At 51.0% G+C, this 19,766-nt stretch overlaps 1 protein-coding gene across 1 annotated transcript in view; it reads right to left on the bottom strand.

The window, feature by feature from the left end:
* Positions 1 to 19,766, bottom strand: part of STK10 (serine/threonine kinase 10) — a 118,530-nt gene that overhangs the window by 39,085 nt on the left and 59,679 nt on the right. Inside the window, exons 5-7 of the mRNA XM_032403706.1 lie at positions 7,931 to 8,003; positions 6,524 to 6,718; positions 5,840 to 5,921 (exon numbers count right to left, since the gene is read on the bottom strand). Coding sequence (XP_032259597.1) covers positions 5,840 to 5,921; positions 6,524 to 6,718; positions 7,931 to 8,003 — 350 coding nt within the window. The remainder of the gene's footprint in view (positions 1 to 5,839; positions 5,922 to 6,523; positions 6,719 to 7,930; positions 8,004 to 19,766) is intronic.

The following is a 19,766-nucleotide window of genomic DNA, read 5'->3' on the forward strand; positions in this document are numbered from 1 at the left end:
GCCCCACGTCAGGCTCCCTGCTCAGGAGGGAGTCTGCTTCTTCCTTTCCCTCTGCCACTCCCCACCCCGACTTGTGTGCACTCTCTTGCTCTCCAAGAAATAAATAAAATCTTAAAAAAAAAAAAAAAAAAGGTCATGTCAGATCAGGTAATGGGATAGCATGAGGCTGCAACCACATGGGCCTGGCCTGGGCAGCGGAGGCTACTTAGTCTATGGTCACAAGGGTCTCCCTGAGGAGGTGACATTCGAGCTGGCCAGGGAAAGATCCGGGCACACAGAATTCCAGGCAGGGGAGCAGCGAGTACAAGGGCCCTGGGGCCAGACAGAGTTTGGCAGGCTGGAGGCACGGCTAGAAGGCCAGGGTGGCAGGGCTTGTGGAAGAGAGAGGAGGAAGGAGAGGGTGGTGCAGGCAGGGTCCCCGAGCTGTAGTGAGAAGCTGAGACTTTCTTCTCAGAAGCTGCCGGAGGGTGCAGCAGAGCAGTAGTATTATCTGTTTACCCTTTAAAGGTGTCAGTCTGGCTGCTGTGTGGTTCCAAAAGGTCTTGAGTGGGAGAGCTAATAACGGCTTACTAATCATGGGAGGCAGGAGAGTGTCGTGGTGAGAGTACTGGCTTTAGATGAAATCTGTCTGGGATGAAATGCTGCTTCCACCACCACCCTGGGCGAGTCACTCAACCTCCCTAAGCCTCAGTTTGCTCATCTGTATACTGGGAATAATAGTATGGCTGTTGTAAGCACTAGAGTAAGTGCTCCAAGTATGGCAGTCGTCATCTACACCATCACCATCACCACCATCACCTCCACCACCACCACCTCGGTCCCCACCGTCACCACTGTCGCCGTCACCACCAGCAGCACAGTTAGACAAGCCTCTAAGGCACAAGTTGCACCCCCAGCCATCCCTCCTCCCTCCTGCATCCCCACAGAGCACAGCTTTTTGGAACTGAGGGTGAGCATCAGATCCCGAAGGTTCTCCGAGCCTCGCACTGCCCAACCTCACACATGAATCTGAGCAAGAAGCCACGGGACACCTCGCAGCAGTTGCTCAAGCAGATGCAGCAGAACTAAAGAATGCAGGCACACGTTTCTGGAAATACCAAGTTTTCATCAGGGCATGCCACACGTTGACCAACTCAGTGGCTTTCCAGCATGGCCAGTGGCTTTCTTGGGGCTGGACCATCTGCCCCATGGCCTCTCATGAGCACCCCGGGGTCCTCAGGAAGGAGATGCCATGGGGAAGAAAGCCCTTCGCCAGAGGAGCAGGTGATCGGGGCAGATCCCCGGGATGCCAATCCCGGAATCCCCAGGCAGGCACGGCTAACAAGGCAGGCCTTCCAGTGGCTGATGAGGCCCAAAACACTGTTTTGTCAACTGCCTGGAACAGAAAGCACAGCCTACCTCCCTCACTGCCTCAGCACCACTACTCCCAGGGATGTGTCCAAAGAAGAGAAGTCCCCAACCCCGAACCACCAGGGCCCAGTGGAGAGCCAGAGCCCTGCTGCAAGGAGGCCCGGGGCCTCCCCGGGCAGGAAGTGCATGGTGTACCTGCGTGGGGACAGGCTGCTCGGGCACACGGGTCCCCAGAAAAGTGCTCGCGCACCCCTGCACAGGCCCAGACAGAGGGGCACTCAGCCGCCTGCTCCTTCAGGAAGAGGCACAGCTGTTGGGTGTCATCTCTGCAAGAAGCCCCGCAAGGCCACACAACTCGCCAACTAGTACCTGCCCACTGGCCAGGACCCCTCCTGCCATCTACACAGACATCCTTTCCAAGACGGGAGCCTGGTTTTCCTCAATGTGCTTAGAAACCACCAGCCAGGGGGTCCTACACTCCGAGGCTGGCTTTAGAAAATGCCTGATGCCACTGTCAAGGTTTCAGTTGTCAGCTGAAAATGCCTGATGCCACTGTCAGTTGTCCAATTCCCCCCTCCCTCCCATCCAACTTCTCTCTCTTTCTATCTCATTCCTTCTTCCGCTCCTTCATTCGTTCAGGGAGGAGGCGTACCAGAGTGGTCAAGAGAACAGGCTTTGGAATGAGACAACCAGGATCAGAATCCCAGCTTTGTCTCTTACAAGCTGTGTGACCTTGTGCGGGCTACCTAACCTCTCTGTTGCCTCAGTTTTATCACCTGTTTGATGGAAATGTGAATAGTACCTACTTCATACTTTGTTATAAGGATTAAAGTAGTTAACATTTGCTAAACATTTAGAAAAGTACCTGGCATGGAGAAAGCGTTACCCTACAGTTAAGTTAAAATATTAACGAATACTTGTTGAGGGCCCTCTACATACCAGACACTGTTCTGGATGCTTGGGACACATCAGTGAACAAAACAAAGACTGCTGTCCTCAGGGAGCTCACATGCTAGGGATTAACAATAAACTTAATAAACAAGTAAACTGTGGAAAAATCAAAAGTAGGGCAGGGAAAGAAGAACTAGGACTATGTTGGGAGTAGAAGTGGCAGGTTTCCAGTTTGAAATAGGGTGGTTGGTGGAGGCCTCACTGAGAAGAACAATGACTTAAAGAAGAGACTCAACCACGGAGGTGTCTGAGGAAAAAACATTATAGGCAGTGTGAAGAGCTGTGCAAAGGCCCTGAGGCAGTTGTATGCCCAGACTGTTGGAACTACAGCAAGGAGGCCAGAGTGGCTGGAATCGAGTGAGGGAGTTGGGATGGGGTGGGCAGATCGTGTAGGACCCTGCAGGTCACTGAGACTCTGGAGTTCGGCTTAAGTGAGAGGGGATCCATTAAGGGGCAGGAGGGACAGGAGCTGACATCCGTGTTAAGGTTTCCCTCTGGCTGCTGTGCTGAGAACAGACTGAAGGAGGACAGGGAGACCAGTGAGGGAGTAATAATCCAAGCAAAAGTCAGACCTATGGTTGCAACGGAAATGGTGCCAAGTGGTCAGATTCGGGGCATGTTCTGAAGGCAGGGACGACAGAATTTCCTGACAGAATGGACATGGAGCCCACAAGAAAGAGTGGCACCAAGGATGCTTGCCAGGTCTGGGGCCTGATGGCAGGGCAGGTGGGTTGCCACTCCCTGAGACGGGACAGCCATTGGTCGAGCATATGTGGGGAAAGCGGAGGGCACTCGGGTGTGGACACCCACACCGGGGTGGTAAGTAAACGGCCGGATGTGGACACTTAGGACAGGTGGAGCAGCTCGGGCTGCAGGGAAAACATGGCAGTCGCCGCAACCAGGTGGGACCCTCGAGGTGAGTGGAGATGGGGCGGGGGTGGGGGGAAGGCCCTGACGCGCTTCCACGGCGATCAGTCGCAGGAAAGAGCAGCAGGGGAAGGACGCTGCGGAGTGACCGGTGACAAGGAAAGACACCAGGAGGCCGTGGGGGCCCGGAAGCCAAGCGCTGGCAGTGGCGAGGATGAGGGTCAGCTGTGGCTGCCGTGGCCGGGTCCCACGGCACGAGCGCAGAGGCCGCAGCCAGCCACCAGGTCCAACAACGTGAGTCACAGATGACCCTGACAAGAACGGCTGGGACACGGTGTGGCAGGTTCATAACCAACTCACCTCGTGTCCGCGGAGCACCTGACCTGACAGCCATCGTGCTAAAAACAGCACGTGCAGAATCTCGTTCCCTCGTACGACTGCATAAGGGAGCACTAACCGCGTCTCACAGGTGAGGAAACTGAGGCACAGAGTGAGAACGACTCCTATTCCGGGTGGCCAAGCCTGACCTCAGAGCCCGGGTCAATAATCACTACGTGACACGGTCCCCAAGAATCTCTGTGCAGGTGAGGGGGTGAATCAGAAACCCGTGTCAACTCAAGGCATGAGGGGCCGGGAGGAAGCTCCCAGACAGGCAGAAACAGGGGGCATGAGCAGCTCTGCAGGGGGCACTGGGAAGCCAAGATCGGGAGGCCCCTACCTGTCACTCAAGGCCAGGTGACCTCGGGCAGGCCAGGCTCCACCCTCCCCACCCAGAAATAGAGAGGCACAAGGACAAAGCTGACAGCAGCCTAAGCCCCGAAGGCGTTTTCTTGATCTCAAGGGACCGCTCCTTTCTTCTGCAACCCTTTCTGTCTTATACTAAGAATCCCCTGGCAGGACATCGTTTCCAACTATGTAACAAAAATTCCTGGCTCAGGCTGAGGCTCCAGGGCTGCCATGTGGGGATGGAGGACAGCTGGTCTCTTCCTGGTGGAATGTCCTGGATGTCCTGGAGGCCGGATGTAGCAGGCCAGGAGGTGCCTGCTCACAGGAAACAATTGGCCCCACGCGGCTTGGAGCTTCTGCATCTGACAGTGACGGCCCCCCCGCACCTCTGGCTTCCCCACCAAACACGGCAAAACCCAGGAAATGAGGCCTCTGCTACTCCAGACGTATCTTCGGTATCTTCGCACTCAACCCTCACAAGGACCCAGTTAAGGGGGGGCATTGCCATTATCCCCATTTCAGAGCAAGGACTGAGTCACAGAGAAGTTAAGCCAATCTCCCAGGGTCTCAGAGCCAATAAGCAGCAGAGCTGGGATCTGAACCCGGGACTTCACAGTCCACACACTTCATCACTGTGTTGCACACGCCGGAGGGACGCGCCGGAGCCTGGAATGCCGACAGGGCCCTGTGCCTGGCACGCAGCAGGTACTCGGGAAAAGCGGCTGAACGTGAACAAAGACTCAGTGCTTGGTGTGGCCTCTTCTTCCTTCCCTCCCGACACACATCAGAGGTTGTGAGTCACTTACGTGGAAGGACCACTGTGGGCAGGGTCTGGAGCGGCGGCCCCTCCCCCAGAACCGAGGCCCACTTTCTCTCGGCCTCCCATCAGCGTTGACGGCACGGTGACAGCAACGGGCAGGCCTGAGGACAGCTGGGCGGGTGGTGCCTGCCTCTTTCAAAACACAAGGCACCAGCCCGGGCAAAGGGCAGCTCCCAGCTACCTCCAATATTCCAAAAAGCTTCCAGGGAACCATCACCCCTTCTCCACGCGGAGGCCAGAGATTCCTCACACAGCAGCCAGACGGGCCCTTGTAAGTGTAGGCTGGATGCTATGTCCCTCATCCAAACCCTCAGGGGCGCCCCACCGCGCACAGGTGAAGTTCTGGTCTGGGCTTTCAAGACCCTGCGTGACCCCACGCAACCTGGCCCTTCATGCAGAAAAGAGTGAGCATCACCTGCTGCCCCCATTTGAAAGAAAGGCCTGCTTCTACCACTGGCCCTTAGCTGGCCACTGGAAACCTCGGTTTGGGGAGAGGGTCCACCATGAATGGACAAGAGTGGCTTACTCTGCCTCAACTGTTTGCACAGACAACACAGTTCCCACGAGCATCGCTTTCCTTCTGGAAGTCTGCGTCCTGCTGCAAGGCATCAGGGCAATGAGTGTACCAGGGGGCTGTGTGTCCTCCTGGTGAGCACACACCCCACACCTCTCCGATCTCTGCCCTCATCCCTGGCTCCGTGCCCTGGCCTCCTCGCTCCTCCCAACCAGGCTCACAGGCCAGGTCTTTGCCTCAGCTCCCCAGCACCCCTCGCCTAGCCCCTGGCCCCCTCTGGGTGTCTGCTAAGAGCCCTTCCGTGCCCTCCTTTGATAGGAGAGCAGGCCCTCGCAGGCCCCTGGCCTCCTGAGTTTTCTTTCTCTCCACAGCCCTTGTCTCTCCTTGCCACGGGCACCTATCTGCTGTCTGTGGCCTGTCTCCCCCACTAGAACATAAGCGGTGTGAGGACAGGCTCTGGGGGAGCTTCCTTCACCACAGCCGCGCCTGGGCTGGGGAGGAACACACCAGGAACACAAGCTTCCAGGTCATGGGTGAGCTCGCCCTGCCTGCAAAGGAAGGGCAGGGCAGAGGGGGCAGGCAGCCACCCCCAGGAGAGGGGAGCCACATACCTCCAGGAGCTGCGCAGCACTGGGCCGCGTCTCGGGGTTCTTATCTAGGGCCGTCTTCAGGAAGTCGCGGAACTCCACAGACCTGGGGGGTGGGGGGCACAGGTGGTAGCAGTCAGCTCGGAGTAGGGCAAGAACTGAGAAAATTCCCGAGTCACAGACTCTACTCTCCTGGGAGTCATGTGCTTCCCCAACACAGCCCTCAAAAGACAAAGGGCGCCTTCATGAGCTACAACGGTGAAGGTGACAGGGCTTTCGAGATGATCTCATCATGAACATCGCTGTATAGATGGGGACATGAAAATCAGTGGAGCAGAGACCTGCTCAAGGCCACACAGCAAAACAGAGGAGCGCTGGGGTTTAAGCCTGCACCCTGGTTCCCAGCCCAGGGCTGTGCCACGTGGCTGCCAGGGCCCATTTAGGCACTTCCTCCCACAGTGGCATCCGCCTTATTGGATCCCACAGTCTGCTCGGATGGACAGCCCACGTCAAGAGCACAGAGAACAGGAAAAGGCATGGAGGGCCCAGGTAGCTCAGAAAGGTCCGGAGTGTGCCTCACTGTCCCCCACACTGGGGCCTAGCAGGGACAGGAGAACCCTGGCCCTCCACCTGCCCAATCCCACCTGCCCCATGCCCCGGGCCCACTGGCCACACAGCAAACACCCTCGGGCTGGCCTTGCTCCTTACCACTTAGAAGGCGAGAGCAGAGTGGGGGGATCCGACTTGGCAATCTTGAGCAGGACCCGCATGGGGTTGAGTTCATGGTGCGGGGGCTCAATCTGGGCCATCTCAATCAGAGTGATGCCCAGGGACCAGATGTCGGCTTTGTAGTCATACGGTGTGTCCTTCATGGTCTCACACATCACCACCTCAGGGGCCATCCTGAACCAACCAAGGGACAACAGAGGGCTAAGAACCTGGCCTCCACAGGTACTTCTCAGAGACTCAAGGTCAGGGACCACCACAAGCCAATGTCAGAGGGTTGGCAGCACTCCCGAATCACGACGTGCATTAGGGTCCATCCCACTGTCTTCCTTACGTTGGTCTTCACCCAGAAAGATGCCTTCAGAGGGGTTCCACCGCCATGTCCGGCTGCAGTTCCCGATGCCTGCCACAAGATGGCAGCAACAATCCAGAACACAGAGTCCTGGGGAAGGGGTAGGTGCAGGCAGAGGGGAAGGTGCCCAGAATCAACTGGGGGCACAAGGGGGGGGGGGGGGGGGGCGGACAGAATACAACAGTACAGAGAGAAGGGATGGGAGAGAACAGGAGAAAGAGGAATAAAAGGGCAGAGAGAGAGAAAGAAAGGGTGAGTAATAAGCAAGCAAGAAAGGAGTCTAACTCCCAAGTGAGAAGTAATGCATGTGAAAAACAGAAAGTAATTAGGTGTGAAACTGAAAGAGTTTTCGTGGTTTTTTTTTTTAAGTAATAGTTTTGGAAAAGGAGGCGACACAATGGACTAGAGAGGTCCAGAGAAACTTCACAGGAGGGTAGGAATTGTTCATCTTCGCAGTCCCAGCCCAGGGCCTCCCATTCAATCTGTACTTGTTGAATTAATCAAGAATTGAACCATTTTCGGGGTGCCTGGGTGGCTCAATTGTTAAGCATCTGCCTTCGGCTCAGGTCATAATCCCAGGGTCCTGGGATGGAGCCCGGCGTTGGGCTTCCTGCTCAGCGGGGAGCCTGCTTCTCCCTCTCCCACTCCCCCTGCTTGTGCTCCCTCTCTCGCTGTCTCTCTGTCAAATAAATAAATAAAATCTTTAAAAAAAAAAAAAAAAAGAATTGAACCATTTTCTAGGGGTTCCCGTTTAGGTGTTCTTAATGGAGCACTTTCTATATGCATCTTCCCGTTTAATCCTCACAGCAACCTCTGATTTCGTAGAGGAGGAAACTGAGGCACAGGGAAGCTAAGCAACTTGGCCAAGGTCACAGCACTCGTGAGTGGTGTGGCCTGGTCTCAGACCCACTGAGGCTGGCTGACTCAGGAGCCCTTGCCCCCGTCCTCTCTCCTCTACAGCAGCCAGAGGTCACCTTGGGGATTCTGAGGTTCAACCTTCAGTCCACCATTCCCTTTCCAGAAACTGCACATCTCACCAGTAAGGCGTTCCTATGAAGGAATCTCGCTTTTGCAGAGTTTTCAGATTCTTGGCAGACACACCAAAGTCAGCTGCAAGACAAAAATCAGATAGAGCATTCGATGGACATTCCTCCACCCACAGCCCTGGGGTGAGAACTCAGAGACAGACGTCCCAAATCAATTAACAGATGCCATTTCTTACCTAGCAAATTTCTGATACTGTTGTAAAGATTTATAGAGACATGCACTTTCCTTCCGGCTAATGAGAGTATAAATTGAAGAGCCTTTCAGGGAAGCAGTTGGGCAATAAATCTAAAGAACCTTTAAAATATCCATACTCTTCTGATCCAGTAATTCCAAATCTAGATATTTACCCTAATGAAATAATCTTAAACATAAAAATAGTATGCAGAATGATGTTCATCAAAGTGCTATTATAATAGTGACAAATTAAAAAGAACCCTAATTGTTTGGCTTTCAGGGAGTGATTTTAATCAGCAATAATTGTGCCTTGGATAAACGTCACTGGCTAGGCCTCTGCACGAAGCTGAGGGGGTGATTTTAAAACTTCTTATATACAATATATAATATATTCTGTCTTTTCCAAAAAGGATCTAAGATGGCGTATCAAGCACACACACAAACATACACACAGTAAGATAAACCAAGAAACTGAGAGGTAAGAAAGATAAAGGGTAAACAACTGAACAGATTAAGAAAAGTGTGATATATGGGCATATGACAGAGTATTTTATAGGCATTAAAATTAGTTTTGAAGTATTTTTATTCAATATTTTAACACTGAATTATACATATTAATACATGTCAATAGCAGGGGCACGTGGGTGGCTCAGGGTTCAGTCCAACTCCTGATTTGTGGCTCAGGTCATGATCTCAGGGTCGTGAGATCAAGCCCCGCACTGGGTGTGGAGTCTGCTTAAGATTCTCTCTCTCCCCTTTGCCCCCACCCAAGGCAAAACAAAACAAAACAAAAATATCAATATTAAAACATTTAGTATGTATTTAATATATATTAATATTTAACATGTATTTAAATGTTGCAATATTTAACACAATATTAAGATATTGTATTTATATACTTTTAAGGTTAAGTAGGAAAGGGGAGGATACACAGTTGAATATATTGTATGGTCCCCATGATGCTCTTCTCCCCCCAAAAAAGGGCAAATATCTACATGAACTGACTTGGAGGAAATATACCAACTTGCTAAACTGTCTCATGGATCATGAGACTAGACAAGGTTTCTTCTACTTTTCTCAATTCTTTAAATTTGCCATGATGAACATGTATGACTTTCAGCACTAACATAAATAAATAAATAAAATGTATCTTTAAATACACCCAAAACTACCAGTCTTCCTTCACATGCCTACTACTACAAGAAGAATCCAATGCCACAAAGAGAAATCTCCAATTCTCCTGTCTTCAAGGGTAAAGTTTCTTTTTTTTTTTTCATTTTTTTAAATAGAAATAAACATATTTACTGTTATGTTTTTAAACAACATTCCAACTAGTAAGTTAACATAAACTTTTATATGGCAGAAAAACAGATAAGTTTCATCTTGATTAAAAAATAAATTCAGGGGGCGCCTGGGTGGCTCAGATGGTTAAGTGTCTGCCTTTAGCTCAGGTCATAATCTCAGGGTCGTGAGACTGAGCCCCCAAGTCAGGCTCCAGGCTCAGCGCAGAGTCCGCTTGGGATTCTCTCTCTCCCTCTCCCCTCCCCCTGCTCGTGTGCTCTCTCTCTAAAATAAATAAATAAAATCTTTTAAAAATAAATAAATAAAAACAAATTCAGAGCAAAGCAACACCTTGAGCAGACTGGTGATGCTTAATCCAAAGAGAAGTTGCAAAGCTGCGTACCTACCAGCCCCCCCACCCCCCACCCCCGGAAGCCTCTGTCTAGCTCTAGAAACAAGCCAGCCTGAACCACAGTCGCATAACAACTGCTGTCCTGGAGAGCTTGAATCAGACCCACAGTTTCAAACCAGGAAGGAGCACAATGCTAAGAGCAGGGGCCTGAATACCAGAGAACCGGTTCCAGTCTTGGCCCTTCTATTTCACTGGTTCATTCACCTATTCATCGGGGTGCCATCCGGAGCCAGACATTAGCCAGACGAGAACTAAGTCCTTGCCCTTGGGCAACTCAAAGTTTAGTGGTGGAAGCAGATAGCAATCAGACAAACACCACTAAATATCTAGTCCTGTGTAAAGGGTGGAAAGATAAGGAGCAGGGAGATAGGAGAGTCTACAGTCAGGGAGGTGAGAGAGCGCAGGGAGGGAGGGAGTACTTGGAGGAAGCACAGTTGAGTGCCTCCAAGCTATTCATTCATTCAACACATATTAATTGAACATCTATTATGTGCCAGGCACTGTTCTAGGCACAGAGCTGAACGAAAATCTCCACCCTCGTGTGGCTTGTTATTCTAGCAATGAAACCAGGCTCTCAACACGCCCCACGTGATTCATGGTGGGAACAGGGCAGATGGGCGGCTATTTTAGACAGGAGGTCAAGATCTGGGGGAAGATATTTCCAGACAGGGATAACAAACTGGCTGAAGGGCCTGGAGGGGCAGGGCACCGTGACTGGAGGAGGCGGGGAGGTAGAAGCTGATAAGGTGGGCGACAGGCAGGGGTCAGGACAATTAGCAAACCTCTGCCTCTCAGTGCCCCTGTCTGTGATACAGGGGTGGTGATACCAGTAGAACTACTTCGCAGGGTTGCCATGAGGATTAAATGACACACATAAAGCACCTGGCTGCAGGCCCTGCTCCCGGTAAAGGCTCTGTCCACGGGGCACGTGAGCTGGCAGAATTTTAGGCTGGGGCATTGCTGAGGCTCCTGGGAGTGGTCAGGAAAACTGGTCTGTGAGCCCAGTGCCGGCTAACTAAACAGCAGTTGTTCTCGGAGCGGATGACAGGCCTGGGGGGACCATCTGGCCCAGGGAGGGACCAACAGCTGCTGCAGGGGGAGGTACAAAACCAGGAAACCCAGATGAGAACCCGGCTCTGCAGCTGACTACCTGGGAGGCCAGGACAAGTCACCACCCCTCTGGGCTCCTGGGGAAGAATGTGGGGCCTGGCTCACCTCCTCCCTGCAAACACCAATAATGGCTGGCACGTCATCCTAGGAAATCTTCTGGGAACAATAGTGACTGCCTCTCTCAGACCCAGCGTCAGGCTCCCAGGAGGGAGCCGGGAGCTGCCACTCCCCGACCAGAGTCTCCAATCCCTGCCTGAGAAGAAAGAGGAAACGCAGAAACCACCAACTTTCACAAGGACACACAGTTGGTCCCCGAGGCCCTCCCATAGGCAAGAGCCCGCCAGCTTTTGGGATAGCTGCTACTTCTCCCTTCGCCCCACAAGACGGGGCCCACCCAGGCAGCCCCTCCCTGCAGCCCAGGGACCTCAGCCAATTCAGAGAGGGCTTCCCCCAGGCAGTCTCTTCTAATAAAAATCTCCTCTCTCCTCCCATTTTACAACAACAATCAGAAACAAGAGCAGGAGGTAGGTGGGGACTGTCATAAATTACCACGTCCATAAGGAAAGAGTCCATTTCTGCCTCGTCCATAGCTGCTCCCCCAGCACCTCATCCGGCACACGAAATACTGTTCCCAAGTGAACCACCGAATACATGAAAGGCCAGACCTTGCTAGACTACCTTTTAAGTCTAGAAAAAAAAAAAAACACTGGCTTTTAAGAAGTATGTTTGACAGCAATTCTCTTTCTAGAAATAGGTCCTCCAAACCAGATGATAAGATACATGGAAGCTTACAAAAGCATTGTTCCAAAGAGTAAAAAAATCGGAAGCTGCCAAGTTGTTGCTAGAGCTTGTCTGGCGAATGGTTAAATTATGGCACACTCCAGCCGTGAACCACCAGGCAGCCCTTAAAACGAATGAGGTTGCATGCATGTGTACGAATTGGGATGTTGTCCCTAATATGTTGCCCTGAACATGTTGCTGACTGATCAACACATATAATAGAAGGTAGAGCGTGATTCCAGTTGTATTTTAAAAGAACGACATACGCATACTGTGTTGTCCAAACACACCCGCACACACAGAACAGGGTCTGCGATGTTACACGTCAAACTTCATAGTCACCACCTCCCCGGAAGCGGGATTTTGGTGAGCACACCAAGGGGGCCTTAACATTTTTTAACTTCAGACACTTTTATTCTTTAAAATGTCTTTGATAAAGAGTACGTACTGCCTTTCTGGTTTAAAAAGCTGAAAGGCATGTGGCCAAAGTTTTTTAGGTTTGTGGGTTTTTGTTCTTGCTTTTTGAGTAAAACCCAGTGGGAGCCAGGATGTGGTGAGAGCATTTCGCACTTGCCAGGGGCTGTGCTGCACACGCTGGATGAAGGGCACACTGGCCGCAGCTTAGTGACAAAACCCTGAAACGCTGCACACACCCAACCGACAGTTCTACCAAACCTGCCATTTACTGACAAGTGGGCAGGCGTATACAGCGCTGTGCAGACGTCTGCGCGTCCCGCAGACCCTCCTCTGCGGATCATTTTGCATATCATCTGCATGTATATCCCTATGCATATCGCTTATAGCCATGACCCTTTGGGCAGGGAAAATTATTATCCCACCCTTTTTAAGATTTTATTTATTTGACACATACAGAGAGAGAGAGAGAAAGAAACAGAGAGAGAGAGAGAGAGAGCACAAGGGGGGGGAGCGGCAGGCAGAAGGAGAGGGAGAAGCAGGCTCCCTGCCGAGCAGGGACCTCAATGTGGGACTCGATCCCAGGACCCCAGGATCATGACCTGAGCCGAAGGCAGACGCTTAACTGACTGAGCCACTCAGGCGCCCTATTATTCCCCTGCGACAGATGAGAAGACTGAGGTTTAGAGACATTAAGGAACTTGTGGACAATCACCCAGCTCTAAGGACACACATGATGCTAAGTCTGTCTCTTTACCACTAGGCGGTCCTACCTTTCTGTGCACAGAATAAACACTGACAGGGAGCCTACGGGGTGCATTCTAGTAACTTTGGGAGTGACTTTTGTTTCCTTCTTTGTGGGTCTTATTCCAAACTGTCTGTACGACTATATCTATATATTTACTTATATATATTTTCTTCTTATTACCAAGGCAACGCTGCTTATCAAAAATTCAAATATTTACAGATGAGAAAGTCTCCATAATCCTGGCAGAGATAAACATTTATGAGTCTGCTGCATATAGCTCCAGATTTATTTATATAAATAAAAAGTGTATGTGTAAATAAAAATACTTTTTAAAAATGAGATCAGATTAAACCTGCCATTTTGCAGCTTGTGTTTTGTCCCTTCACGTGTATATATACATTTTTATAAGAGATTACACATTTTCTACAATTTAATTTTCAATAGCTGAATTAGATTCCATTGTATGATAATACCATAACTTAATTAATCCTCTACTGGAGTAAATTGGAGTTCTCTTTTCTTACTGTTACAAATATTGTTGCAATAAATATCATTGTACATATCTTCCTATACATGTGTAAATACCACGTATTACTTTTATAATCAAAAATTACGTACACAATATAAGAACAACTATATATTATACATATACACAGGGCTGTGAACTTAGAATGTACGCAGATATGTAACAAAATCTCTCATCTGTCCTCTTAACTGTAGACCCCCAAAAGAATCCAAGACAAGAGGAGCCTTTGCCCAGATAATGCCAGGCCAGTTAAAGGCAAACTACTGTCCAATAAGAGTTCTGTACACCACCACCCCTTCCGTCCTGGACCACCCACCCCAAGCCAGTGAGTCTGTATGCCAGTGTGGGCAAGGAAACCCTGGAATTCCAGGTCTGAGAACCTTCTAGACGGTCCTCACCCAGGGGTGGTACCTGTGTTCAAGGATGTGTTTGAAAGTGAACGGCAGGGAGCGCCTGGGTGGCTCAGTCGGTTAAGCGTCTGCCTTGGGCTCAGGTCCTGGCATCAGGGTCCTGGGATCGAGTCCCGCATCAGGCTCCCTGCTCAGGGGGGAATCTGCTTCTCCCTCTCCCTCTATCCCTGCCCCCTGCTCATGTGCGTACTCTCTCATGCGCGCTCTCTCTCTCAAATAAATAAATAAAATCTTAAAAAAAAAAAGAAAAGGAATGGTGGCAGTCTGGTCCTCACAATGAAGAGGAGTGCTCCTGCGATTTAGTGGGAGAAAGCCAGGGCCACTGCACCTCCTAAGGCAAAAACTGTCTCATCTAAAAGGCCAGCTGTGGCCCTGTGGACCAACACCAGCCAGGGTCCTCACGATACCCATGGGGAAGCAAAGCCTAGGGAGGGTGTGGGGCCTGCTGACACTGAGGAGGGGTCGGGAGAAGGCAAAGGCTCTGCCCCCCAGCCCTGGAACCCCATGGGCCCTCTTCCTCTGGATTAGGGTGCAGCTCATTAAGAGGGAGGCTCCACCAGGGCACCCAAGTGACTTTTCTTAATCATCAGGACGTTCTGCTTTCCCAAGAGTGTCATGGAAACGGTACCTGGCAGGGAAGCGAGAAGATTCTGTGATCTAAGACCAGCTGCTTCATGTTTCTGAGCCTCAGTCTCCTCATCTATTAAACAGGCATCATATCATCTAGCCAGATGTGAAGCTGACCCAACTGCTTGACTTCTCCGTTTCTATGTCCATTTTCTTTTGGTTTTTAGACACACGTGACCACTACAGAGGCCTTTATTTTCCAGCTCATCCCAGTCCACCCTCAGCCTCCTAGCCCCACTGCCTTCATTGACCCTCTCCCCTCTCCTACATAACCCTTTTTCTGGTATTTTCTCCCCCAACCTCAATCACACATTCACAACTTCGTTCTTGCTTCGTACAGGCTATGCCAGTCTATGGTGGACAATGTGTTTTTCAGGCCAGTACAAATCTTCTCACCTTCTGGAAGACCATCAATCCACCCCAACCACGCTGTTCCACGGAGAGGAGGAGGGGACGGGGTAGGCAATATTTCCATCTTGCTACATGACCCGCCCTCCTCAGGGACTACCGCCAGCTGGGCCAATCAGAGAAGCCCTCCTTACTGGATCTCGTTGATTGGTCCAGAGCTCTGCACCCACGCCATGCTAAGCCAATCAGAGTCCTTCACTGGGATTACTGACTCCGAGACCTGAAATGGTGAGGTTCAGTTCGTCCTGCAGGAGGTGATGCTGAGAAAATTAAAACTAGCCCGAGCGAGAAGCTTTGTGGAGGGGGCTGGTCTGAGAGCCTAACCAACATGCACAGAGAGACTGACCAGAGTCTCCGCAGCATCTGTGCCCCTGGACACCCAGCTGTATCTCTTCACCATCACAGTTCCGTATATCATATATGCACGTTTTCCTGTCTTAAATGCCGTAAATCACAGGAGACCTGTTCTTATCATTGGCGCCAAGAGTCTAAAATAGGGTTATGGTTAAGCACATGGGCTCTGAAGCCAGATGTGCTGTTCTGAAGCCCAGATGTGCCTCTTACTGGCTGTATGATTTGGGGTTAACCTCTTAAAAAAAAAAAAAATGCCAGATATCTCTCCTCTGTAAAATGTTATCAGTGGCCTTTGAGGACTAAATGAATTTCTACATATCAAACACTGGCTCAGTTCACGGTAGCCAGAGTGAAAGAACCAGGACACCTGCCTGCCGACAACACCACACAGGCATTCTGGGGTGGGGGTCAAGGTGGAGGGTGAGAGGCAGGTAACTTGTTCCTGCCAGCCCCACTTGCCAGGCCTCCTGTGCATCAAGGGGCCTTTGGGAATTAGGAACCCTGCAGGAATCATAAAATGTTAAAGTAACGGCAATGCTGGAAGCTACTACTGATTTGAGCACCTACTATATGCCAGGCTCTGTGCTGGGCGTTTTGATTTTTAGGCCAGTCCAGACTAATGCTCGGAACCTGAGAGACCCCTAATGTAAAATTCACCTGCCATTTTCAGAGAAGCACTGCTGGGGAGAGGAACACGGTTTCTTTGGAGAACAGGGAACATTCTCTCTCATAGCAGCTTCTCTGAGACATTCCTAGGCCCAACAAAGACAACTAACATTCGCCCACCTCTCTGACAGACATCTACAGATGCTTTGCATGCACTGTCTCACTAACTTGTCACACCAATTCTGTGAGATACGAACTATTACCACACCCCTGAGTTTGAGAAGGTGAAGCTCCAAAGGGTTAAGTGACTTGCCCAAGGTCATCTAATGCAAAGTGGCAGATCTAGGACAAGAACACAGTTCTTCAGACTTCAAAGTCCACCCCCCACTTCATATCCCAACTGTCTCAGGGCAACAGACACTCTTCCTTGCTCTCTCTGTACCAGTGAATTCCCACCAGTCATCAAGAATTGCTTCACATCCACTCAGAGCTAGAACTTGTGCTTTACTTGGCAACTATCAAATGAATCTCAGGGAAGTCTGATATCCTTGGCAGAAGTAAATATTTAACACAAGGAAGAAACAAAGTGCCTAGCAGCAGAGAGGGATGTAACAGTGGGCCTCCCTGTGACTACACTGTACACTTCACCCTAGCGGCCTCAGTAGCCCTGTGAGGTGGGTCTTGTTATACCCATTGCACAGATGAAGGAACTGAAGCTTGGATAGTTAAATATGTTTCTCCAGCTCAAAGTGGCAGAGCCAGGATTTGAACCAGGCTTGTCTGTGTCTAAAGCCCATGCTTTGCTCAGCTCACCCTGCTGCTTCTCATTCTATTTCCACTCCAGGGAGAAGCAAAGACATTGTCTCCAACGAGGTGACCCTCTTAACCTGGGAGAAAAATCTGCTAAGCAATTCTCTTCTGAATCCTTGAGTTATATAAGGACATGGGGGGGGGGGGGGTGCTCAGGGGCCCAAGACAGTCCCAAGACGCTAGGAAGAGGCAGACCAACTGCCACCCTTTCTCCCAGGCCTCCTCCACTGCTCTGCCAGGCTGCAGATTCCAGGCCCAAGGTGGAAGGGGGATTTTCCAAAACAGAACAACAGGCCTCAGCAGGCCTGCACCCCATGGCTCCCAGAGCTCAGCGAAATTGTGTAAATACTCACACTCAACTCTCCCTGAACTTTTTTCCTTTTTAATTGGCTTCCTGGTTTTCTCAACTGCATATGCCAAGTCATTTGGAAACCTGATGCACCCATCTGCTTCTAGCACCCACCCGCTGCTAGGCTCTGAGTGAGATTCTGAAGTCTGCTCAGCAAGTCAGCACCCTCCAGATTTCGGGGGTGTGCAGGGCAGGATGGCAATGGGAAATGAGCACCCCCCAGGGACATCTCAGCCCAAAGCTGCTGGGGCCCTCCCTCCATCCCTGTCCCACCAGGGCTTCCCTGCTTTGACTGGCTGCTCCTGACCTGGGTTTGCTGTGTTCTGCCTCCTCCAAGTGGTAAATTCTTGAAGGCTGAGCTGAAGGTTTCCCCTGAATCCCGCAGAGCATGAGAGACTCTCTTCTCTGGCCCCCACATATTCCCTGAGCCTAAAGGCGGAGGCACTCCCCAACCCGGCCCCTCCCTGGCCACCCACACTCTACCCCTGAATGAGCCTGTCCATGGGCAGCTGTGGAGTCAGGAAGACCTGAGTCCCAACCTTGCTACTACTTCTCAGTGTCCTCATCTGTGTTGGTATAGTCCCTCCCCTCCCTATCCCTGTCCAAAACCTCTGGAGTATCGGAGTGCTGGTTAAATGAGATATCTAGAAAGTGCCTCCTCTAATGGCGGGCATCTAGTGGGTGCTTCATAACCCAATAAATGTGAGTTATTTTCATTATAAGTCCCCCCAAAATACCCTGCTGTTCCTCACCTCCATGCCCCTGCCCACTAGGCTCCCTCTTCCTGGACTGCCTTGCCCAATCTGGTTTACCTGGCAAATCTCTCTCTACCTTTCATAACTCAGCTCAAACTATCCTCCCACAAAAGCCTCTTCTAAACCCAAACCTCCAGGCCCAGGTGGAAGAACAGATCACGCCTCTCCAAACACTCCCTACCCTGGCACTGGCTCCCTCCCCGGCCCTGATGCTCCCACCTATCTCCCCACTGCCTGGGAACTCTGCAGGAGCGGGAGAAGGACTAGGGTCTCACCGCCCTCCTGGCCCAGCACAGGGCTTAGCACAGCAGACACTGAAGGAAACGACAGTAATTACAGCCGGCCTCACAGACAGCTGGCGACACACGCCTCTTCTTGTACTAGCCTCCCAACCCTCTGACAGATGTGTTGCTATCATTCTCATTTTACAGATGAGGAAATGGAAAAGCAGCATGGTTAAGTCATTTTTCCAAGGTCACAGACCTAGAGGCAGACTTGGGATTTGAACTCAGGACTCTCTGACTACAGAGTGCATGCTCTTAACCATTCCAGGTAAAAGAAGGAACAAGGAGGAAGAACAGCCACAGGGATGTGAGCTGAACCCCAGAAGACACAGACCCTGCAAGTATCAGGGGTGCTGGTCTACGGGACACAGAACGGAATACGACCCTGCTCGGGCCTGATACGAGGAACTTCTTCATACTACTGGTTTCAAGACAGAACCAACCCTACCCTCCGGACAGCAGAGCATTTCTAACAAGCTCCCACGTAATGCCGATGCTGCCACCAACCGCCCTTTGGATAGTGAGGGTCGAAGGTAATGGTCAAAGTGGGGTCTCTCATCATCAGCTGCAAGTGGGAGCTTATTAGAAACGCAAGTTCTGGGGCGCCTGGGTGGCTCAGTCGTTAAGCCTCTGCCTTCGGCTCAGGTCATGGTTCCAGGGTCCTGGGATCGAGCCCCTGCATCAGGATCCCTGCTCAGCGGGAAGCCTGCTTCTCCCTCTCCCACTCCCCCTGCTTGTGCTCCCTCTCTCGCTGTGTCTCTCTCTGTCAAAGAAATAAATAAAATCTTTAAAAAAAAAAAAAAAGAAAGAAATGCAAGTTCTGAGGCACCTGGGTGGCTCAGTTGGCTAAGCGTCCGACTCTTTATTTTGGCTCAGGTCATGATCTTGGGATCATGGGACTGGGCCTCACCAGCAGGCTCCATGCTCAGCACAGAGTCTGCTTGAGATTCTCTCTCTCATCTCCCTCTGCCCATGCCCTCCCCTCCACAGGCCCTGACTCGTGCTCTCTAAATAAATAAATACATACATACATAAATATTTTTAAACGATTTTATTTATTTATTTGTCAGAGAGAAAGAGCACAAGCAGGTGGCGCAGCAGACAGAGGGAGAAGCAGGCTCCCCACTGAGCAGGGAACCCGATGCAGGACTTGATCCCAGGACCCTGGGATCATGAACTGAGCCGAAGGCAGACACTTAACCAACTGAGCCACCCAGGCATCCCAATAAATAAGGTGTTAAAAGAAAAAAAGAAAGAAGTGCAGGTTCTGGGGCACCTGGGGGGCTCAGTCGGTTCAGCATCCAACACTTGGTTTCAGCTCAGGTCATGATCTCATTCTCATGGGTTGTGGGATGGAGCCCTGCATCCAGCTCCACCCTCAGCTGGGAGTCTGCTTGAAGATTCTCTCCCTCTGCCCCTCCCCCCACATGTTCTTTCTCTCTCTCAAATATTAAATAAATCTTAAAAAAAGAAAAGAAAGAAGAGAAGAGAAAAGAAAAGAGAAGAAATGCAAGTTCTTGGGCCAGCCGAGACAGAAACCCTGGGGTTACACCCAGCAATCTGAGTGTTAGGAGCCCTCCAAAGGACTAAAATGCATTAAATCTGAGAACCTACCAGTCTTGCATACATTTTTTAAGGCCCAGCCCTACCCTAACCCATCAGCTCAAAGCACACACGGAAGTGAGTGCGGTGATGTGGGCCAGCCCCGAGAAGTGAGCCAGTGGCCCTGGGATCAGCCCTGGCTCTGTCCTTGCTTAGCTCTGTGACCCAGGGCAGGT

The sequence above is a fragment of the Phoca vitulina genome, unplaced genomic scaffold (assembly GCF_004348235.1).
Source record: "Phoca vitulina isolate PV1807 unplaced genomic scaffold, GSC_HSeal_1.0 scaffold6, whole genome shotgun sequence".
Lineage (NCBI taxonomy): Eukaryota > Metazoa > Chordata > Mammalia > Carnivora > Phocidae > Phoca > Phoca vitulina.